Source organism: Camarhynchus parvulus, chromosome 2 (genome assembly GCF_901933205.1).
Source record: "Camarhynchus parvulus chromosome 2, STF_HiC, whole genome shotgun sequence".
NCBI lineage: Eukaryota > Metazoa > Chordata > Aves > Passeriformes > Thraupidae > Camarhynchus > Camarhynchus parvulus.
Window position 1 is genome coordinate 101199013 of NC_044572.1, and position 19305 is coordinate 101218317.

At 36.9% G+C, this 19305-nt stretch overlaps 1 protein-coding gene across 1 annotated transcript in view; it reads right to left on the bottom strand.

Moving 5' to 3' along the window:
• Nucleotides 1-19305, bottom strand: part of PTPRM (protein tyrosine phosphatase receptor type M) — a 442005-nt gene that overhangs the window by 268023 nt on the left and 154677 nt on the right. Inside the window, 1 exon segment of the mRNA XM_030966307.1 lies at nucleotides 7471-7645. Within this exon segment, the coding sequence (XP_030822167.1) occupies nucleotides 7471-7645 (175 nt within the window).

Sequence of the window (19305 nt, forward strand, 5' to 3'; positions counted from 1 at the left end):
AGGATCTTCTAAATGAGAGCTGGAGGATTTCTTGAGTTTTTACTAGAGGTCTGTTTCTACTTCATGTAATGGCTATTTTCACCAACTACCACACAGAAATGGTACTCTATCACAGAGCAAGGATGCATGTGATATCCTGATAGTTTGGATTCTGAATATTTCAAAACCGACCAAAGTTTTAAACCCACTTTTATTTACTATTTGATGGACACCTATTTTAAATTACACTGCAGAAATGATTTGCAGACATCATCTTTTTTAAAGGAAAATAACAAATATTTTTTTACCCTACTGGTTACATTACTCTGCTATTTCATGCATCATATCTGCAAAAAATTCACCTTCCTGTTGGTTAAATATATTCAAGTAGAATGAACTCAAGCCACTGTAACAAGGCACTATTTGATCCAATATTCTTTTCCATTCTTAACATATCTATCAGCAAACACTGCCACCTTCTTAAGGCTACACAGAATATGCAATGAACAAAGGACATCTATGTTCCCTAAGCTTCAGATTCAGATTGAGCCTCTTCTGCTAACCATTTCCCTCTGTGTTGAGATACAGGTAGTCAAACAGACAAGAAGTTGAATTTCTCTATTTCATCATTTTGTCATGCTCTTCAAAGTCACAGTTAAAGCAAAGAAAATAAAAGAATGAAGCAAAAGGGAGAAAGGATCTCTGGGAAGCATTCAGTATTTCCTGAGAAATAGCAGAACTACTATTTTAACAAACATGTAATTATCCTACAGTATTCTACCTTTTTTCATATATAGAAACAGTAACTCAGAACACTGAAAATTAGCTGTGTCTCAGATAGATGGTGTTTCTAATTAGCAAGGTACACTTGTTTGCAAGCTTCGATCTGTGCAATCTGTTAGCAATTGATGAAATAAAACACTATAAGCCAGCAAACACAGGCATCATCACTGCGTGTTTTCATCTTATAAAAACTAAGTGACTACTATCATGAACACAATACAAAGGGTAACAAACCAGAACATCTCCAAAGATATCTATTAAGTTTTACTAATTGGAATTGACATAAAAATAGCTATAAAAATATTGTGGCAGATTCCAGGATATAAAGAATATTGTTTAGATTTTCAAATCAGCAGTGAAAGCATTGTTTTATGTCAATAGCAATATATGGCAAACTGATGTCATTGCTGAGTTAGAAACATATTGTAATTTTATTGAAACTATTCTTCCTAAAGTATGTAAACTATGGCTTCATACAGTGATAGTGTGTCTGGAAACAGTTCTGACTTGACTCAAAATGATTTAGCATCAATTTAAATCATTAGGCTGTTTTGTGAACCAAGACGCGAAATGGAACTTTTATAAAGCATCCTAAGGCATTTAGTTAGCCATGCTGAAAGAACAGTTAATTACTTTCAAGTTTCAAATGCTACTAAAGGCTGTTGAAGTGCCATTCAAAATGCAAACTCAGGAGTTAGGTCACTAAGGTTAGTGGTTACACCAATTCATTCCAAATATTACAAGTACTTGAAACAGATAGTATTTTATTGTCTTTTTATACCTCAGGGCATGTTTTTCAATTCTCTAGGACCACAATGAAAAGGTTAATTCAAGTTACACTATTTCAGCAAGGCCTGCATACACTGCAATTTCATACTATTAACATGGTTTAAGACCACAAGTTACCATCTTACCAGAGATTGAGACTACCTAAAATCAACATTACACATATGATGCTCATATTAAGTGACTGGTTAAAAACATGAGAGTCAATTCAGAAGATCCTCTAATACAAACACTGTATATCCAAATATAATGAAGTGATTTTAAGACTGAGGTCTGAAATGCATTCTTCTGACTTTTTAATTTATTTTTTCTTTTCACAGAATGATTTAATATTTTTAAGATGCTGAGGAGTTTGAATCAGGTAGGTACCACACTGCAGCACTACTGTCCTTCACTAAAAGCAGTTTTGCTGGCAGTCACTGAGGTAGTCTCAATTAAATTTCATGCAAATTAATACCTTTATGAAACAGTACAATAGACTTGATATTTCAGGGCTGTGTATGTTCAAGGAAGGATTTTCAACTGACAGCAGAAACAAGTTTGTAGCAATAGCTATTTAGTACAATGACTTATCTTGAAGAGTTCTTCCTTGCAGATCTCCTCCTGAAGCAAATGGTCAAATATATTCAGTACTGTGAATATTTTAAACATAGGTTTTCAAAATAGAATATTAACTGAAAAAAAGATGGTAAGTGGATCCATACTTCAAATTTTATGCCTTTTAGACTTCAAACCTCCTCTTGAATTCTCTGACAAATGACAATGGGTGCAATCCCTTAGGGAAAGGAAATCGTGGCTACCTTACAAAGCCAGAGGTCTGCAGGTGACAGAAAGCTTTAAGCAGGTGATCTCATGTGACTCTACATAAATGGATCACTTAAATGAGAAAAAGACAGACTTCATGATAAGGAGCGGCCCTTCTCTTACACAGATAATAAAAACAAATGTAGCCATACATGAATGTAAACTATTTATTCTTATGCACTCTTTATAAATTGAAAACACACTTGAAACTGCAACTCCTTCATTTAAACTGCTTTGTTCTTAAATTACACAGATTTTCCAATCATTTTCTACAACATCTTAACATCTTTTACTCTGCAGTTATTTTCAAATTTTAATTGGGAGGGGAAAGGCATCACACTGAGATGCCAGTGGAGATAATATAAATCTCTAAGATTTAAGTGAGTTAAAGACAAAAATAGACATTTCTTCTCTGTGGCTCAGAAGCACTATCTTGAAAAATGACAAAAATCTACTTCCTCGCTTTTTGCAAATGCATGAATGTTATGTTTACCTTCCCCTCTTTCTTCCCCTCTACAAAATCATAGAATCATATTGGAAAAGACCGCCAAGATAATGAAATTCAACCTCTGACTAAACACCAAGATGCCAACTAAACGATGGCACTAAGTGAATATTATCAGGGATGGGGACCCCACTACCTCCATGGGCAGCCCATTCCAATGCTTAACCAAGAAAAAATATTCTTCCTGATGTCCAACCCAAATCTCCCCAGAAAAGCTGGAGTCTATGAACTCTTGTCCTGTCCCCCGCTGTCTGGGAGAAGAGGCTGACCCCCACCTGGCTATGACCTCCTGTCAGGCAGCTGTAGAGAGCAATGAGGTCCCCTCTGAGCCTCCTTTTCTCCAGGCTAAACATCCTCAGCGCCCTCAGCTGCTCCTGACCCACTCTCCAGACTCTTCACCAGCTCCCTGCCCTCCTCTGGACTCACTCCAGCACCTCAATGTCTCTCCTGTAGCGAGGGGACCAGAAGGGGACACAGCACTCAAGGTGTGGCCTCACCAGTGCCAAGTACAGGGGGGACAATCACTGCCCTGGTCCTGCTGGCCACATACAGGCCAGAGTGCCACTGGCCTTCTTGGTCACGACATGTCAGCTCAAGTTCTTGGTCACCACATGCCAGCTCAGGTTCTTGGTCACCACATGCCAGCTCAGGTTCAGCCAGCTGTCAACCAGCACCCCCATGTCTTCCTCCCCAGCTTTTGTACTTGTGTAGTCCCCATTTTCACCTACCTTGCCTCTCATTTCAAAATACCTCCCAGTTTGCCTTTCCTTTCAGTCCCAGCACGAACAACCTCATCTGGGTATGCAGCTTCTTGTTCTTGCACTCCTCACTATTCACACTGTTAATGCATCACCATTTTACTCTCAAAGTACAAAGATTCAGCAAGATGGAGGACTGTATACTAAAAGCAAACAAATGGTAAGCTCATAGGTCTTGATCCCTGTGCGTGGATCCAGCCTGCCCCAGAGGAGCTCAGATCCCTCCTTGCAATTAAATTCCGTACACTGTATTTAGAATTTCAGGTAATTGGAAAGGTGAACTCAAAGAAGTCCCAGGGTCTTGCTGGGTTTTATTTAGTAGTTTGTTAACTAACTATTTGAGAACAGATTTTCACAGGAAGAGAAAAATCACATTTTTGACATAACTAGTACCCTCTTGAAAAAATATTACTGCTTCAAAGTCCAGAGCCTTCAGCACTTTCCTATAGCAAGTTCACAAAGATGGATGAACTGTATCAGCTCTTCTTGTTGGAGGTTTTCTTAACACCTCCAGGCTGAGACACACACCCACACTGAAAAATACAAGTCTCCAGTCGGTTTGCACAAAATGAGCATATGAAACTGGACTCCCTTATAGGAATTGTTAAGGCAATAATAAGTTCCAATGCCAGCACTGCTGGTAAAAAAGGCTACAGACAGTGACGGATCCAGCATGAAAGGCTAGTTGAAGACAGCAAAAACAGATGGCAAGTATCTGTGTATATTTAATGTATGAGAACAGTTGATACCACAGATAAGCAATTGTTGCTATTTTCTTACTATGTCTTGATGTCAAAATGGCTTTGTCCTCCAGAATAAATTCTTTGCTCTAGAGGTCCTGAAGAGGTTTGGTTCTGTTCCCAGTGTTAAAAAAATTTTCCATTTGGAAAATGCAGACATTTAAGCTGCCAGCATTACAGATGGCTACCTTTCTATGCCCTTGCTTAAAAACCTAGCCAAACTCCTTTTAACCAATTTGACACCTAGGTTTACCTTGTTTGAACTCAATAAGCAGTCTGAACTCTGTAATAATCTGATGTCTGCTAGACAGGCTCATTCTGTTCTCCTAAATCTAATCTGTGTTGGGTCTGCCCACTATTAGAAGACTTCAACCTAGGGACTGTATGTAGAACTCTAATTTACTCCACCAAACACATTTAATCAATTCCACCCGACTATTTTCCTTTTGCTCAATGTTTGATTACTTTTATGTCATCTATTAGATACAAGCTGATGTTTTTTACAATAAGTGGGTTATCTGACAAGGCCAATTTCATGCCTCCCATTAGATAAAGTGACATTTCAATCCAATTCTCTGACAAACTTAGATGAGGATATCGTGCCGTTTGAACACACACAATGACAAGGCACTTGTCTTTTCAGCCTTTCTTATCAGAACAAACACTCAGGTAAATTGAAAACCTCCCCTTCAGGATTTATTTAAATAGAACAATCAATACTTTATTACACCATCCTCTAAAAGGTATGTAAGTTACCACAAACAAGTTTTCAACTAAAACTCTTTCTCTCCCCCCTCCATTTTAAGGCCAGACTAATTGTTCACTGACAAGCTTTTTCTCATTAACTAGACAATATTCATGTTTACTATTATTTAATAACAGAACAGACAGCTCTTTAATTGCAATTTTCCCCCTCCATACTGCTGAAACTTTGCTGTAACATGCTCACTCAGGTGAAAAAAGAAGACAAAAAAAAGAAGTAAGAACACCTGGCAGTTTCTTACATGTCTTTCATTTTCAAGATCTCATTCCTATTCCTTTGTGATTGTAGGTTTGATTTGCAGCACCTGAAACTAGCAGCCCTTCTGCCCTTTACAAGAGTTCTGGTACCTCATCTCCAGTGCCATAAAACATCATGCCACAACAGCACTACAAAGCTTAAAGATCTTTCCACACATAATTGGAATCTACTTAGAGTATGTTCCTATTTAGTGAAACTCAGTCTACAGTGAAGTTGAATGAATGTTGTACAGAGTTCTAACCCACTCTACTGTGCAAACACCTTGACTTAAAAGCAAATATGTTTTGAAAAAAGCCCTATGCCAGAGCAAAACTTTTTGCAACTTGAGTTACAGGTTCAGTAACCAAACTGAAATAGAGCATGATAAATGTGAAGAACTGATTTTCTCCAACTTACAAATGCCCCATTTGACTCTCCTGTCATTCCAGCAATGTAATTCCAAAGAAATTCCTCCGAAGGCAGTTCAGTAACACAAGTGTAAATGAGAGGAGAATTAAATTCATTGCTTGTAACAAAGAGGGGGGAGTAATTACACCACTGTTTTTACACATACTATTATTAAGCCATCAGCAATTCACAAGTATACTAAACATGCAGTGTGGGAATATATACATTCTTCATGATTTATGGATAGTAATGGATTAAAAAAATATATAGCTGCACTGAAATCAACCTGTTGTCTTTGAAGTCTGCTAGATATTGCAAAAAACCTGCTGAAAATTTGGAAATACCATTTCTTAATTATATGCCATCAATAAGAAAGTGTATTTATTCATTAGCCCCTAATGCCGCTGTTCAGTACAGTCATCTAATGTTTTACAGCACAATGCTTAAAATGGGTCTTTTTAGGTCAGAAGGAATGACCTGCAGGTGGTCTCATAAAAGCTCCAACACAGGCAATGGGGATTACCATAATTACTTTGCCACTCTACAAGCAGTTAATGGGATTACACCCTAAGGCTATCCACTTGCTCACAGTGCCCAGTGCAGATTTTCTGAAAGAATCTGGGTAAGCACAAATGCTTTAATGATACGCTTCATAATTTCATCTATTGCACCTCAAAAGAAGCACTAATAAATTAAAACACCCTGAATCAAAGAGACTGAGAAGAAATGAACTCCTTCGGATTCCTGCACCTCTCCTCACTGATGCAGTAATTCCTCCCTCTGCGTCCTTCAGGCAGTGCTCATTCCTCTTTGTTTTCACTTGTGTTAGGTCTGAAAGATGCTTCATCATTCCTACTGGGGTTATAGTCCATGCTTCCTTTTTTTGCTGACTTTCATACATATCTATTTTTGACCATCTACTTTATTTTCTTTTCATGCTTGGACTGAAATAACCTCAATTTTCCCACCACACCTTATAATTACATTCTCATCTCACCCACTCTATTTGTTTCTTTTTTCATCTGTCAATTCAAACAGCTCTTCTATGTTTTCATGCTACAATTTTTCTTGTTTTGTTACCTTCATACCCTGGTTACTTCCAACATCCTTCTCTTGTCCTGTTTCTCTGCATTTTTATCTACAATGCATTCACTAAAACCCTATTCTTACTTTTGGAAAATAGTTTATTCTCAATTATGGCTTTCTTCCATCCTCTTCTACTAGTGACAGAAGTATTCTGTCACCAGTAGAAAAGGATGCAAGCAAGTGTTCTAAGTGTTCCCCAAGCTATTTAAAAAAACCCTTCCGTACACTGAAATATGTGTATTTTATGTGTTCACTTAAATGTAAATCTTGCATATTTTGTGTGAAGTATATTTTTAGAATACCATCCCCACAAAGCAGGCAAGCAGCAATTATCATGTTCATACTTCAAATAAGTTTGTAAAGACGTATAGATCTGAACAGTGCATTTTAGGGAAATACTTAAAACAGCAATCAACAAGTACCTAGTTAATTAGCCCTGGCTTCTTCTGTCACTCCCTTGTTACAGCTGGATAGACTCTTAAGATTTACATAAGCAAAATCTATTTACTGAACCTCTTATCAAGTTTAACAGGCTATGGGTGACATTCTTACTGCATTAGCAACTGGAAGCCCTGATTCCACACAGGGAGCATGCCAATACTGATTTGTATGGTGAAGTACCTTTGACTATCAGTTCTGCATAGTTGGATACACCAACTCCTCCTTCCGTCCGGATCATGCAGCGATAGTTGCCGGCGTCCTGCTTGGTGGCATTCACCACACTGAAAAGAGCTACAAATCGTCGGGCATTGAACACTTTTATGTCCTTCAAAGGTGCATCCCGTACATAGATACCCTAGGCAAAGAAAATAAAATAAAGAATGTGATTAGTCATATTAAAAAAATATATACTGACAACCCATTTTACTTCTCACAAGTTCCCCAGAAGGAGAGGAGATATAAAAGCAGAAGCCTGTATGTTACTTTCACAGGTGTGACAGGGAGACTTTTCTGCCTTCCCATGTGAGTTAAACCATTCATCATGAGTGGGCAACCATTAACCTGTTAACAGCTGCTTTCAACTCTTTATAGATTAACTAATAGAAAGATTTGAGAACAACGTAACATTTAGTTGCTTAGCTTGTTTTACACAAATACTTAAATTTATTTACTTTTTAGAAAATGAAGCCCAGCATAGTCAGTTGGTGCTTTCTCTTCCCTTCCTGCATCTGCTGCTTGGGATATGCATTTTTCAGGGAAACATTAGTGGATGGTTCTCATAGCAGCACCCACCCAAGAAGTTATCAATGACTCTGGTAGAAGAGACTAGGCAGAGATTAATCAGGTAAATGACCTGAAGTTGTCTCCATCTCTCACTTTCTCAACATGGCATTGGAAACTGGGTAGTTTCTTTTTCAGCACAGTGTCTTGCTGTCAATTCAACACATTATATGTATGGCACAAGAAAATGAGCCCTGTAACAGCTGAGGAGCACAAGGAGTGAAAAACGGAGGGGGAAAGACAGAAGAAGGCACAGATGACAACTTGCCACATCCTTTCACACAAAGATAATGGCAGAGAGACTTGGCTCTCAAATCCTCATCAGAACTCATGCTCCACCTGACCATGAAATAGGATATGTGCACTATGAACACTCACAATCCCACAGAAAATGTGTAATGATTGAATTATGAAAGCTGGATGGAAAAAAAAATAAAATCAAACCAACCACCAAAATGTACTGACAACATTAACCCAAACAAGCAAACAAGAGAGAAGCACTTCTCATACAGTGATATGTATTCCAACAAACAGAATGCTGCAACCACTATCGAAACATGAAGACAAACTGGAAAACCCCAACTAGCACTTCATAACAATCACTCTCTCCAGGAAGGCACACACAATGTCTGATGGTAAATACTGACACCAGCTATGTTTAGTGTTTCTCTGACTTGAGGAGCTTCAAGCAGATCAAGGGTCCTGCACTATCAAGCTTCTATAAACCAACAACACTGCTGATGTCTGTTTTTCTGCCCTGGTGTCTGTAGCTTCTCCAGCTGAATTTAAGACAACAGAAAATACTGATGTCATTTTACTATGGTCTTATTTGCCACTAAATTGGAAGTATCCTTGAAATACAAATTGTAACAGAAGAATTTTGAACAACAGTCACACAAAATTAAACTCATCCATAAATCATAAAACCAAGTCGAAGTTAATCATGCTGTTATACCAAAGATGCAACATAATTAACAATAAATACTGATTCTAATGCACAGTAGAGTTATTTCCTGTTCAAAAAGAAGTGGATGATGTAAAGCTAATGTGAAAGGGAAAAAAAAGGTTGTAAGATGTCGAAAGAAGAATGTGCTATCATGTCTTAAAAATTATTCAGTTGTAAATTATTGAGAATTCCTTCAGATAGTTGACAGCTCCTTAAGGTTCCTCAAAGTTTGAGCTGCTGATAAAGCAGCTTCTGTGATGTGGCATGGCAGTTACAAAAACCTAAACTTGGAGAGAAACATTTCAAACTACTATTTCAAAACTACTATTTTTGCCACTGTAATATCCTTCTAGCAAGAATGGCTGCTGATAACAGGAGATAAGCAGTGGGTTAATTAGGAGTTTGGAGAATGAGTATTTCTTAAAAGCCATGTTATTTCTTACCTAATACAATAACTTAATTAATCCTGGTAATCGGAACTGCTGATCAATCACAAGCCAGTTTTAAATTATGTTACTACAGCTTTCAGGCTCTTGAAGGATCCCAAACATATCCAAATCTCACGGTTACATTACACCCATCCATATCACTATTCCCATTTTTCTAGCTGCAACATCAGGAAGGCATGCAACATGCATGCAGGCTTTTTTATCCTGCCAAGAAATAGGATAAGTTATTCCCCAGGGAAAAAACATAGTGCCACACACTGATTAATTCTAGCACCTAAACTTGCTCAGCTCATTTAGAGTGGGAACAAACTACTCTGCTCTACAGCCTGCACAGAACACCCCCCCTTCCACATGGGGAACCTTCATCCACAATTTACCAGGACTCTCATGAGTTACCATACAAATGAAGAACTGTAAATATTTTAAATTCACAATTTCTTGCTGTTTCCATAGAGAAAGAAATGAAGGGAAAGGATTAGGCAATGCCACTGTAATCTCTGCCTTAATATGCAGTCCATGAAGAGGGGCAATCATGGCAAGACATGATGCATACACAGCCCCTGCTGGCCCTATACAGAGAAGTGTCTCCTACCACACCATCCTCTCAGACCTCCAAGTGGCTGGTAAAAACCCTGAACTTCACAGTCTGGGTGTTCACAGAAACTGCCAGCAGTCCTTGAAGGCAACTGCTCCAATACCCATCCCTATAGGATATATTTCTCATCTTTTTCATGCATATTTAGAATGGAAATTGGAACTAATCAATGCACTGTAGCAGTTACAATAAATTACTATTTCACCTGGGTCCCATAATCTTTTTCACCTTCTGCCAATTCTCAAATATACTAATCTCACCTGATTTTGAATGTTTTAACTGCTGTTCTACAACAGGAAATCTTAGTTTGATCAAATAATTGACTTACATGGCTTTGTGACACATGCCATTGATTCACATACCAATAATTTTAACTGAAAAAAAGAGAGGCCGAATCAGACCAGGAAGCACACATCACTTGCTCAAATGAAAAATCCAGAGAAGCCTTAAATGTAACTCAGCTTGGTTCCACAGAGGATTTGAGCAAATTTTCCCTCCACCAAAATCCAGGTGAGAAAAGGTTATTAATGGTGGCTTCAAAATTCATGAAAGAGCTTGGAATAAAAAGCCTTTATTATTAATACTAAAACAAAGCTGTAAAATATTGGGTTTGAGCAAATTTTCCCTCCACAAAAAACCCAGGGGAAAAAAGTTAGAAAATTAATAATGGTGGCTTCAAAATTCATGAAAGAGCTTGGAATAAAAAGCCTTTATTATTAATACTAAAACAAAGCTGTAAAATATATGGGAGATGATTATTATCAATAAAGATTATCTTGACTGAATTCTCTTGAACATTGCAAACTCATGGAGGCAATGTGTAGAGTGTCTAATTATATGTTAGAACTCAAATAGTCCCACAGAATCACTAGCATGACATTTTTTACTAGAACTCAAAGGAGAAGAAAAAAGCCCAATTTCTTTCTTTAATCTCTTTGGGAAGAAATATATTCAAGGAAAATATAGTGTCTGTAACAGACAAAGACAAAGAAACATAATTGCTTTACGTTCCACAAGAAAAAATACAGCCCAAGAGAGCAAGTTTTCCTTCCCTTCTGGGATGACAGTAAATGAGCAGGAGAGCTGCCTAATTGATTTAAGCCTAAGCATAAAGGAGCAGTAATGAAGGTAATGAATTCAAGTATAAGGAAAGTTCAATCTATAGGCATTGTTCAATCCTCTAGGCAACTGGAAGACAGTTACTAAGGCTGCGCAGAAAAAAATTTTAAAAAATAATCCCACACCTACAACTTCTCCCAAACTCTTACTTCAGCAGTAGACAAATGACAGAAGACTATTTTTAGTCTGAAAAAATGCTATTAACAATTTGATATATGAATACAGAATAGTTTCTGTTGTAGCAGTACCCACACATCCAGCTTCACTCCCTTTATTTGTGATTCACATTTTGTTTCCCCTGATTTACTGCAATGATTTCAGTAAGTTACCCAGGTTTGGTATCTTTTTTTCCAGTGTTTAACAGGCCCATTTCAGCTCACTGTGTGATAAATTACCAGCTCTCAGTGCTGACTGCTAACAGCTATTTCATTTAGAATGGCTAAAAATAACATATCAAATGAAAATTTGTTTATTAAACATTCTAGCACATCCCATTACCATTTCTTTACAAAGAACTATTTTTAGTAGCCTTCAGAAAAGTAAGTTTTCATCACTCACGAATGCAACAATATAAACTCCCACAAATAAGAGTTCGATTATGATATGCTGTTATACTAACTATAGTCATTAAAACTTTCCTCTCAGGTTTTTTGAGATTCTTCAATTTACCAGTAGGTCTTGCAAATTCTCACTTTTTACATGAAAGCCTGAGTCTTCCCAAATACATGACATTTTATTGAAAATTAAACAAAAAAATGAGAAGTCCATAATTTACTGATCCCATTCCAGAAAAGAGGATAAAATTAATGATTAACAATATAACACTATGGTACTGGTATTAAAGCCTACTAGCACAGGTTGTTTGAGCAAATTTGTAGTATCCTGTTTTCTGGGTGGGGCTTTTTGTTTGTTTGGGGTTTTTTTAAAATACAATTCAAAAATAAATATGGTTCTTTTAACTTTCTTTACTTTAGCCCTGATTTGCCACACAAAAGTCTGAGGCTTTACTACTGATTAGGGCTGTTAGCTTTTCCTGCCCCTGGGACTTTGAGAACTGTGTGAACAGGATACTTCATTCTTTACAAAGAGGAAGCTGCCATAATCATTTAATGTTAGACCTACTCGGACTACAAAGGCCACATCCCCAGGGCAGAGCTATCTCACCTCCTTAGAACACAAGAACTATGGTCATAGAATAAATACTGAGATCCAAAAATTAAAGTAACAGATTCCATTGGCAGCTGAGGAACCTGTGCATTTTCAAATGCTCAGAGAAAGCTTTCAAAAAATACCAAATACATATATAAAGAAATGCCATTTAAGCCAACTAATAAAAATATGTAACTGGTAAGTCACTTGTAAGAATAAATTTTCTATTAAAAACCAAGTTATTTAATATACAGGGATATAAAAAATAAGGTTAATTTAACTTCAGGATTTACACAGCTTGAAAAACCCATATTCCCAATACCAATATATTAAATACATGTACAGACAGTTAAAAGCATTGTTAAAATGCATGTTACTTTTCCATTTTGGGCAAGTTAGAATGAAAAAAAATAGGTTATAGTTATTTAAATTACACTTACTGGCTCTTCTAGGCAATGAACTAACTCTAAGTCTTTTAAATGAACAGCAATTTAGCAGCAACAATCTATATATTAAACCTTTCAGAAATACTTTTAACAAAAACGTAGCAGCAATTCAAAGGCATTGAACTTCTGGGATGTTACATCCAGCATTACCAGTGATAATCACACTCAAGGCATGTATCAGCAATTTTGTGAGTAGAGAGTTAAAAGGAAACATCAGTCATCCTCTGTCCATATGGGTAGATTAGGCAGCTTTTTATACTTTTAACAGAAGAAAGGGTTTGCATTATCCCACTTCCATATACGTACACATATAAAATTGTGATTAGAGTTATACCAGTGGGATCTCAAATAAAATCAGCAAGGCCAGAAGCAATTTTTGTTTAAAATGTGTATAAAACCTAAATCAAATAGTAATTAATACCTCAGGAATATTGCTTTGCAGAGTTCATATAATTCCAGGAACTAAGATGGCTACCTCTGAATTTCTAGATTCGTGTTCATAACCAAGACAACTGTTTGTCAGTCTAGATTAGAGCCATTACATATCCTGTGATTATCCAGTATTTATTCCATCTAAGTTAACAACTCTATTTCATTCAAGGAATAAGGCCATGATGGAAAAAGAATATTATTGTCCTATTTGGAATTATTCTGCTATGAGATGGAATTGCACTCTGCAGGTGTAACTAATGGGCATTCAAGCAAACTATTATTATTTTACCTTTCAAGAAAGGCTTCTCCTTTCACTAATTTCATGTTTGATAACTGAGCCTTTTCTTCAAATTACAGAGGCCTCCTGAAGTCCCTGTTTATTATGACTAAACCTAAGTACTGGCTGGAGCTGTCAGGTAGTACCGTAAAATATTATTTAAGTTACACATTGAGTAATCACATCAAATATTAAGCACTGACGTCTATTTGAAGACACAGTTACAAACACAGAAAGTAAACAAAAATAATGCATTTTCTGGAATCATTAAACTCTGTGTAATTTAACCAAAGCAGTTACTCTCTACTCATATACTGAAATTATGTTGTATCATGCTGACAGGAAAAAAATCTGTTATTATGTAGACATTTTAGAAGTAAGAAAAATAAATCCAAAAACTAAACACCTGTTCAGTCTATTTTTTATTTTTACTTTAAATTCCAGAGCAGCTAAGAAGAGTTTATCTCCTCTAACAATTTGCCAGTGCTCACAAAATATGTAAAATCCCAAATCTTTTTTCCATTCATTTTTAATAGCACACAATACAATAAAAAATGAGTTGTAGGAAACTACAGCCTCAGAAACATCTGAAGAAAACAATGTACCAGAAAATATCTAACAGGGAGTTTAATACTTGAATAAAAATTATGGCAAGGATCCATGTATCTACCATGCATTTTGTTGAACTTGCAGCCCTACTTATAAAGTCATTTACTCTAATGCTGTATTTTAATTCTTTGAAGTACACAACACTTAGTACTTCTCATAATCCTCCTATTTGTGTTTAAAATTCCAAGACCTAGGATGAACACCTTGCTAAAAACTGTGAAGTGAACATATACAGAAATTTAAATACTCTGGGGCTTGGCATTCTGCAGATGCCAGACTTATGGAGGGGCTAGAAAGGAGCAAAGTGATGAGGAGAAAGCGAGGAAGAAGAGCTCATTAGCTTAATTTTCATTGGTACACACTATACAAAGCCTAGTAATGCACGTCTTTTCTAGGCAACTACACAATGGGAGATTTAACAACCAATGCACTCATGCCCCACATTTCCTTCACTTCAAAAGCACTAATCTTGGGAAGAAAGGCAGCATGGGAAGAACAAACTCCCAACGTGCAAGTTCTGGGGCCAGCTCGAAGTCTACGGCAAAGTTTAAAACAAGGAGAATAGCAGGCAAAGCCAAAGCAACACTGTGTCCTACCCAACAGGTAAGGAAGAAGCAGCCAAGAAAGAAACACACACAGATTTGAGGATGACAAATCATTATGGGCTCAACTACTGCCTCCTGGATAGATTCTTCCAAATGGGAGGAATGAATGGTAAAAACAGAGGCAGAAAAGAAAGCTGTAATAAACCTCTCAATTCTGACAGTGCAATTAGTGAACAACCATAGAAGCAATAATCAGTAGAAATGAAGGCACAAGTTGGTTCATGTAACAAGGAAGCTGATATAGAGGGCTTTGGCTGGAGGTGTTTCAGTCTTAATTACTGAGACAATCACTAATCAAGTCACAGTCTAATAGCTCCCACCCCCAACACTCACCTTCCCCAGTGGTCTGTTTCCTTCCCATCATGTTCTCCTTGGATTTAAATTCTACTTTGTTCTCCTTGCCTCAAAACAGCTTCAGCAGCCTTTATTCTTTTTTAAAAAAGCCTCTCCTGAACTCCAATTTGAACAAGGTATCTTCCTCCCAGTAGTAAGTTTATACATTTTACCTACAGTATTCATGGTAAATGTCATTGTTTCTTCCTTCCAAAGGTCTAGCATAGCACAGAAAACTTACTGAATTTATTTCATCAGTTCCCTAATTCTTGTGTGTCCTTAAGTGATTCTTCTGCTGCTGAACAGTGCCTCATATCAAGGCAGTCTTCGGGATCCAGAAACAGGCCAACATCCTGCACTCTTGAAAGGAAAGCTGAACTTAACCAGCCCTCTGTGGCACAGGTCAACTGTTTCATTATCTTATGTCTGCTAATCACCATTTTATTATTTAACACTCCAGAAAAACTGGAAGGCTAACATATCACAATGAGTTTCTTGAAAAGTGAACCCTTGGGTTGCTTCATTTTTAAAATCAGACAAGAATTTCCAAAAGGTTTGACTGATAAAGGTAATCCCAGAATAACTTTTCTTATGGGTCACTTCATCAGATGGAGGAAGGGAAAGGTTTATGTGTATCCTCTCTGACCTACATGCATACTTGTCTGCAGATAAGCAAATTTTCTACAAATCAAGGTATGCAGTCAATTCATTAATATTTGGTAGCTTCTGAATACCTGAGATACATATTAAAAACCGGGAGAAAAGGAAGAAGAAACAAGAACTATTATTACCTGTTACCACAAGTATTTTACCCAGAGTTCAAGTTTTGTATCAGCTTATAATACAAAAATAGTAACAGCTCTCTTGTGTGGTACTTGTGACACTATAGATATAATACGCCAATGTAGAAGATCAAAATCCACTCATTGTTCAGATTATTTGCAAACAAACTTTGCCAAGCTTTCCCCACGTCTCTTAAGGTTTTGCACTGTTGTCCATAATGAAGGTCCCAGTGGATTAACAGAGTTTACAGTGTACCTCTAAAAAGCAAAACTTCTACAATTCATGAATGCTTCATGTTCACTTCTTCTCTCAAATCTCTTTTGGATACTGGAGATTGTCAAAAAAACAGCAGATGAGGGACAATATTTTTGTGAGAAAAATGCTTTTTCAAACTTTAATGCCTCTATTAAAAAAATCAGACCCCACATTGCCTTCATAAGCAGGAACAGTTGGGTATACTAGTTGGATAGCAAGTGCATATTTTAGTGTCACAAGCACACTCTTGGCAGAGCAGACTCCACCTCTGCTAGACAGGTGACAAAGGAAGGCCTTTGGAGAACATCACCCATTATCACTCCTTGCAACCTGATGGATGACCAGCACCACTGCAGAGGAAAGCACATCTTTCTTCTATCTTCGCTACTTTTTTCCTACTTCATCAAGGGTTGCTTAGGCTTTTACGGTTTTTAAAAATAATCAAATTTGCTTACATCCCCTTAAGTTTTTTGATGTCTTTTTTGACATCACTACCAACATGGTCTGTTGTGCTTGTTGTCCTGAAGAGTTTCTGATTCAAGGGATTTTGAGTAATGTCATAACATACAACTTCACAACTTTCAGTTAAGTATTTTCACCAGAATTCCACTATTTTGGGTAACACTTCCACACCATTTAGGAACGATGGGGCTGGTACATGATGATAGAAGTGACGTTTATTCTTCCACCTACCCCTATCCGAATTATTTTAGTATTAATAACAAAATTCACTGGCATTTCTTCATATGTTTTTTTTTTTTGTGCTGTGCGTTCCAGTCTGGGTGGATTGGGAGGCGCAGCCTGTACAGCAGCTTCGCTGGCCAGACTTCTCCAGTGTTTCTCCAGGAGAGAATATAAGGCTTATTTCTGGCTCCATTGTTACAGTGGCACTACGTCATAGAAGTCATGGAAAGCTATAAATTCAGAATAGCTGCTCCACCATCAGGCATTTGACTTTTTCCAGCTGTGCCATTCACTGTTCCTCATACAAGGGAAGAGTACACAGTGCCTGCTGTACCACTTAGTGCTGCTGAAGCTAAACTATAACAGAAAACTTGGCGTCCAAGGGGAAAAGCCACCTTTAATGGACATGTCCACCACACTCCAAACACGTTCAGCTGCACACAGCTTACTAATAAAATCACTAGCCTCAAAGGTTTCTGCCACCTCCAAACCTCAGCATAGTCAAAACACTTCACAGATAGATCAATTTCAATGTAACAGTTTGCTTCTTGCATACATTCACTGGGACTTATCATTAACAGTCCACAATTCATTAATTTCTCCTAGTTGCTGGTATTGCTAATAATTAAAGACACTGTAAGAGAAATCTTAGCATCAGAGAAGCATTAGTCAAACCTATACTCAGACAAGAATAAAACCAGTAAGCCCATGTAAAAAAAGTGTATTATATGCATCAGATAATTCATATGTAAGGCAGATAATGAGGGCTTTACCAAAGATCACAGCTCCTTAGACACTGCCTAAGACAACCACGCTAACACAATACACAAACACAATATATATCACACTCTGTTCTTCACAGACATTTTTCTGCCATATGGTAAGGTTACTGTGCAATTACTGAAAAGAACCTAAAACTAATTAATAACAATTAATAGAAAAAACAGAATATATACTGCAAAAAAAAGCACTAAATATATACATGAGTGGCAAGGAGGACACAAAGAAATTAACATTCCAAAATCTAGAAATAATATTAAATAATCACCAGAATTTAAAAAAAGAAAAAAATATTTAACTTTCACCAATGCAGTAATGTATAGAGTCCCTTTCTATAGGACATTAATTGTTCTTCTAACAATAAAATAATCTCAGGTTATCTACTACAAACACATCAGGAGGCACATGCTTCAGGATGCATGCAATCTTGGCAAAATCTTCAGCTGATTGATGTCATTAAAGTTCTTCTCAAGGCAATAGACTCTAGACAATTTGCAGTGCACAAGGTGGTTTGACCAGTCTTGGAAGACTGAACTATTGATGAGCAGGAGGAAAAATGGTCTTGTGCACTCCTGTAGTGCACAAATACACCTACTCATCAAACAATAAATACTTTAAGAACATATATTCAAAAGAACACCTTTAGGCCTATCTCATTGTACAGTTTACATCAATAGTTCCACCTGTTTGTGTTACCAAGTTATAAGACAGATGTATGATTTTACAGTTGAATTGGTGCTCCACTATCAAAACGGCCAAAACATTTCTTTTTCCTCAAGTGCTTCAAAACTTGGCAATGAAAATGATAATTATGGGAAAGTCTAAGAGAGTATACAGCACAACAAAAAATTGTTATGGAAGTCCAGAACTTCATTCACCTTCTGGGTTACTGTATGTAATTTACATAAGCAAGCACACGCACACACACAGACAATTTTGTATATCCTATAAATCTATTTGATTTTCATCTGCAAGGAGTAATTTCACTTGTTCTACATTCTTGCAAGGATGTTTTTGATATCTGTCATTTGGGTACATTTGTATTCCTGAGGAAAACAATTTACTTTCCAGAACTCCCTCTGACACAGGACTATATCTCTTCCTTTGAAAAAATAATAAATAATGCATACAGGTAGTTTTGTATATAGATGAATAAAATCTCTCATAGTCTTCACACTTTCAGCCAAAGATTACTGAGGATAAAAAAAAATACAATGAATAGGGTGAAAGACAGCTTTCAAGAAAGACGAAAAGAAAAGACAAATCAAAATAAACTATTTATGTAAGATAGAAGAGAGATTGGCTATTAAAATGATACTGTTCTTAGTTTCTTGGCTGCAAATGAAGTAGTACACATCCTGCATGCACAAACCAAGGTACGAAAGATTTCACCCTCTCCCCCTTTTATCAAAAAATATCCATTAGTCTCTTGCTACTGGTAAATCTGACGATGCTGCTTACTACAGCTGTCAGACATATCCTGAGAACCTACTGTTACCTGCTCACCTTCAGCAAATTTCTACTTTTAGTTCTCTATTTCTGCAATACAATTTATGTGTCTGAGAATAACATTTTAAAGTAACTATTTACATTTCAACAGTGTTTTAGAATAAAGCCAGGAAAAGTAAATTACTGCAGTGAAGTGATGATCTCTCTTTTTCATCAGCTACAGCTTTCCACTCTTTGAGGAAGCTCTCTCAAGAAAGGCTACTCACATCGAGTCAAAGCACATGTCTGAAAAATGTAATTGCAATACCAAAAGATTGTGTTTGA